At 28.6% G+C, this 4418-nt stretch overlaps 1 protein-coding gene across 1 annotated transcript; it reads left to right on the top strand.

The window, feature by feature from the left end:
- The first annotated feature begins 782 nt into the window (after positions 1-782).
- Positions 783-4045, top strand: LOC108743664 (ubiquitin-protein ligase E3C-like). Its single transcript, XM_025979170.1, has 10 exons — positions 783-980; positions 1056-1195; positions 1248-1433; positions 1487-1709; positions 1821-2138; positions 2309-2606; positions 2666-2850; positions 2915-3030; positions 3092-3296; positions 4023-4045. The coding sequence occupies exons 1-10, from the start codon at positions 977-979 to the stop codon at positions 4043-4045; spliced, it is 1698 nt and encodes a 565-aa protein (XP_025834955.1). The 5' UTR covers positions 783-976.
- The last annotated feature ends 373 nt before the right edge of the window (positions 4046-4418 follow it).

The following is a 4418-nucleotide window of genomic DNA, read 5'->3' as shown; positions in this document are numbered from 1 at the left end:
ATTTAAATACTCTTTTGGACATCATTTTGTACGCTTTATTAAACAATAAAACTGGAAAGTGGGTTATATAAAAAGCAATAACATAAATATAAACCGTTTAATAACATAAAATTCTGCAATCTGCAGGATCATTTTAATAAATCGGTTCGAAATGATGTTCATTAAATAAATAATTAATTACAAAATAAAATGTCTATGTATATCATAAATTCAGAACCATTGTAGAAATACGTATACACAAATACAAAACAAGAAATTCTAAAAAATTATTAGATACACATTGTTTTTAATATGTACCTAGATGATGTAATGATGAGTATATCTTAAAAAAGTTTTTTAATGTTTTTGAAAAATCTTCATAGCTGCAAATCCTGTAAAAAAAAATGAAGAAAGACTTTTTGTAACTGATCATTCATTTTTATTAATATTTTTTTCACGCAGCATATAATAAAAGTTCTATAATCTAGAAGAATAAAAAACTAATGTTAAACGATGTGCGTTACTAACTGTAAGCACAATTTAATGCTCCGTGATAAATGTATTAATATAGGTTGCAGATTTACAACAAAGGGCTATACGATCAGTATTTCTTGTAATGTCCATCAATAAAGGCTTTTTTACCATTTAAAAAAAATCTAAAGCATTTATTTTTCATGACAGTTAGCGGCATCTATTAAACTAAAAATGAATACGTGAAGTAAGTGTTTGTTCTGCAGCACAAAAAGAAGAAAATTCACTGTTATTTATAGATCACTGTTTATAAATAATCTGTCAGAGTATTGTCAGAGTCACGTCAAAATTATGTCAACTCATACTAAACATTACTGTTAATCGTTTTTGGGTACAAAATAAAACAAAATTGCAGACACTTATCTATATTAAACCAGCATTAGCATCAGAGAAGATAGTTGCATATTGTTTTCGTTAAATCAGATTGAATTGCACAATATTTTTTAACAACTGCTGAATTGAAAACATGGGTAAGTTAATTCTAAAACACTTTAATCGTAAGTTTGCTGGATATTGTGTGTATTTATTTTTATTTTTTCATATAGCTCACATGCCTTACAAAATGAGTTATAACTTCGAAGGCGAATGTCGAAGAAGGCCTGAGCAAAATCTTTCAGGTGCAAGTAAAAATGAGAGTCGAGATACTCTACTACAAAGAGCACATCAAGAAAGACAAAAAAGACAGGTTTGTTTTACTATACTTGAGCTATTTTTGTGTTAATGACAATTAATTTTAGGAACAACGTTTGAAGTTGAAAAGTACCCTCATTCTTCAGTCTTATATTAGGAGTTATTTAGTACGTAAACATAAAAAACAGGAAGAAAGAATAAATTTTCATCAGAGTGAAAGTGTTCTGAATATCAAACCTTTATTGGGGAGGCTATTATTCTTCTACAATTCTAAAATTGATAGTGACTGTTTGGTAAATTAAACTACAAGTTTGTATGATATTCTGGTTTCAAAATTTAATTTTAGGTCAAAGCATGCCAGATATTGCTAGATCAACATTTACAATTAGTACAACAAATGGATGCTGATAATTCATTAAATTGGTCAATAAAAAGGACATTGGCTTTATGTATAAAAGAAATGGATGATAACCCATTAACAGATCTATTTTTACATTTTATAGATACCTATACTGCAAATACAAATTCTGTATCAAAGATTGACATATGGCCTTACTTAATTAGTAAAGGTGAGCAAACAAATTTCACTTAAATTATCATCGTGTATCTCATATTTGAGAAAATGTTAAACTTTGGAAATTTAGCATATAAAGTGAGGTATTTAAAAAAAATCTTTGCAGGTTACTTTACTAAACTAAGATATCTGTTGGAATGCAGAACAGAGCAATTAGAAATTATTTTGAAGCTAATTCATCGACCACTCCTATATGTAAATTCTCTACCATCTCAAAAACAATCAGAAGACATTTGGTCTATGTTTTGTAACAGTTTCTTATCTGCCACAATTACAACACAAATAAAAGATATTCTTATTCCATATTTGAAAAGTGTAAACTTTCCATATGATGATTTTGTTAAATTTCTTTATGGAAGTCAGCGCTGTAATATGGGAAATGCACTACTTTATTGCTTCTTAGTTCTTGAGTCTCCTGGTTTTGGTATGTACAACAATATTTATTAAATAATTCATTGAATTGACTTCTGTTTAGTAGTAGCTTATTTAGAATAAGTTACAAACTCTGCTAAATATTTTTAAACTACAGCAACTAGTTTTAATTAATCTTAATTTACTCATTTGCTTAAATTAATATTTGATTTAATTATCTAGAGCCAACAAAGAAGAGTATAAAGGTATTGTCACTTCTTAGTGCAAACTTGCATCAACTTGCACCTAAAGAAAATTACAATATGGACTATGATAGTGATGAAGAAGATGAAATTATGGAGATTTCAGATGAACCAATTACTTTGCAAGATTACATTCACCTTTTAAATAATTCAGACAGAGTGAGAAAGATTTATACGTATTTTGAAGACCATGTAAATGATGAGGAAGTAATACTTTCTCTGACAAACTTGTCGCAAGATCTTCTGCTATTTTGTAAAGATGCTATTAAGAAATTTGCGTAAGTAATACAAATTGTGTTTAATAGGCATGTTCTTAACATACTTTTTTATTATACAGTCTTGTTTTTATGTTGGCCTTGAAAGGTACATTTTTAAACATACTGTGGCAATGGATTAAGACAAATCAGTCAGCAGTTTATCAGTCAAGCAATGGACTTTTAGATTTCTGGAAAGACATACATACTGCAATATCTGTATTTTGTAGCATGTTTATTGTATATACAGATACATTACTAGATACTGGTAAGTGAAATAAGTAGCAGTAAAAAAAAAAATGAAATTTATGCAGGACATTAATTGTTTTTAGAAACATCAGATACATGTGGTATTTTTAATTCATCAGACTTATGTTGTATGTCAGAGATGCTCAAAAATATGTCAATTACATTAATTGAAATGGCATATCCATTATGTAGAACTACAGTAAGTACTACATACCTAAGTAAGAAATAAAATGGTTTTACAATAGAATTTTATTTCTCAGGGAAACATATCACCAGCAATTCTTCATCTCTATAATACATGTTTAAGCTCAGTACAGAAACTCCACATATTAGATTCGAGAAAGCACTTCTGCAAGCCTGATTTTTGGACAAAAAGAAAAGTCCATATATCCTTGGTTTGGGAACGTAGTAATTATTTGTCAATAAATTTAAAACCGTTCCATGGTTTTATGAGAGAATCTGAAGGTAAATATATATTTAGTAACATGTGAATCTTCATAAAAGTTGAACAAACTCAAGCATACAGTCCATCTCATGTTTTGAAGATAATTAAAATCGTTTGTTTTTTAAGAAAAATCTTTTTCTTTCAAAACTGTTTCAAAATTCTATTGCACTTAATAAAATAAAAGTACTTCTTGTTTCTAAAATATATTAATTTGTTAATGAAGATGTTCTTTTTATATCCAATTATTTTAAAAATATTTGTCCTTGAGTAAAATCAGAAAATAGTAACGAAAAATACAAAAAAAATTAGATAGTATATGCTTTCACTACCCTAATAATCAAGTAAATGATATTTTAAAAAGTAAATACTTCTCGATCCTAATAAAATAGTAAATAATTCTGGAAAATTTGTTTTCTAAACACAGTCAATGTGTGTAAAAATGTGTTAGGGATAAAGTCAAAGAATAAATACTACAACAAATAGCACAACTGTGACTGCTACAACCAAAAACTTTTTCATACCTATTCAGTTTTGTTAGATTTTATTTTTATGTTAGCATATTTAGGTTGCGTACTGAAAGGTTGAAACTAGTTTTATAATAAATGATATCATCCTTCTTTTAACTTTTTTAATATTTTGAAAATAAAGCATTTCCAGAAGTATAACTTGCTAAAACGAATATGCCGTACATCTTTAGAGATAATTATTAATGTACTTGAAAATTAAACATGATTTTTATATTACAGAAGAAAATCAACCACCGTTNTAGCTACAAGCTATCCAAGGATGGTACTATAGAATGTCACCTCAAGGTAGGCCTAGTGGCGTCATCTCTTGGTTAGGCCGGAAACTTATCAATCCACCCTCGTATAACTGTCTGTTGCTTTTATACAAACTAAGTACCACTCTTCTTATCTCCCCTAAAATTTCTATTGCTTAATCCAAAAGAAACTTCTATTGCGCTGTCTTTACCTTCACCTACTGTATTGAAGTTTCCTACAACTATTAGGTTTTCCTGTCCTTTCACTAAACTTAACACGTCTTCTGCATAAACCGCTTCTACGTCTTCATCATTGTAAGATGATGTAGGCATATAGACCTGCACTAATACCGTTTTTACCGGGTTCGGGTTTAATTTAACT

The sequence above is a fragment of the Agrilus planipennis genome, unplaced genomic scaffold, assembly GCF_000699045.2.
Source record: "Agrilus planipennis isolate EAB-ADULT unplaced genomic scaffold, Apla_2.0 scaffold641, whole genome shotgun sequence".
In the NCBI taxonomy this organism is placed as follows: domain Eukaryota; kingdom Metazoa; phylum Arthropoda; class Insecta; order Coleoptera; family Buprestidae; genus Agrilus; species Agrilus planipennis.
The sequence above is the reverse complement of the archived record's forward strand: the minus strand, read 5'-3'. Positions and strand labels throughout refer to the sequence as shown.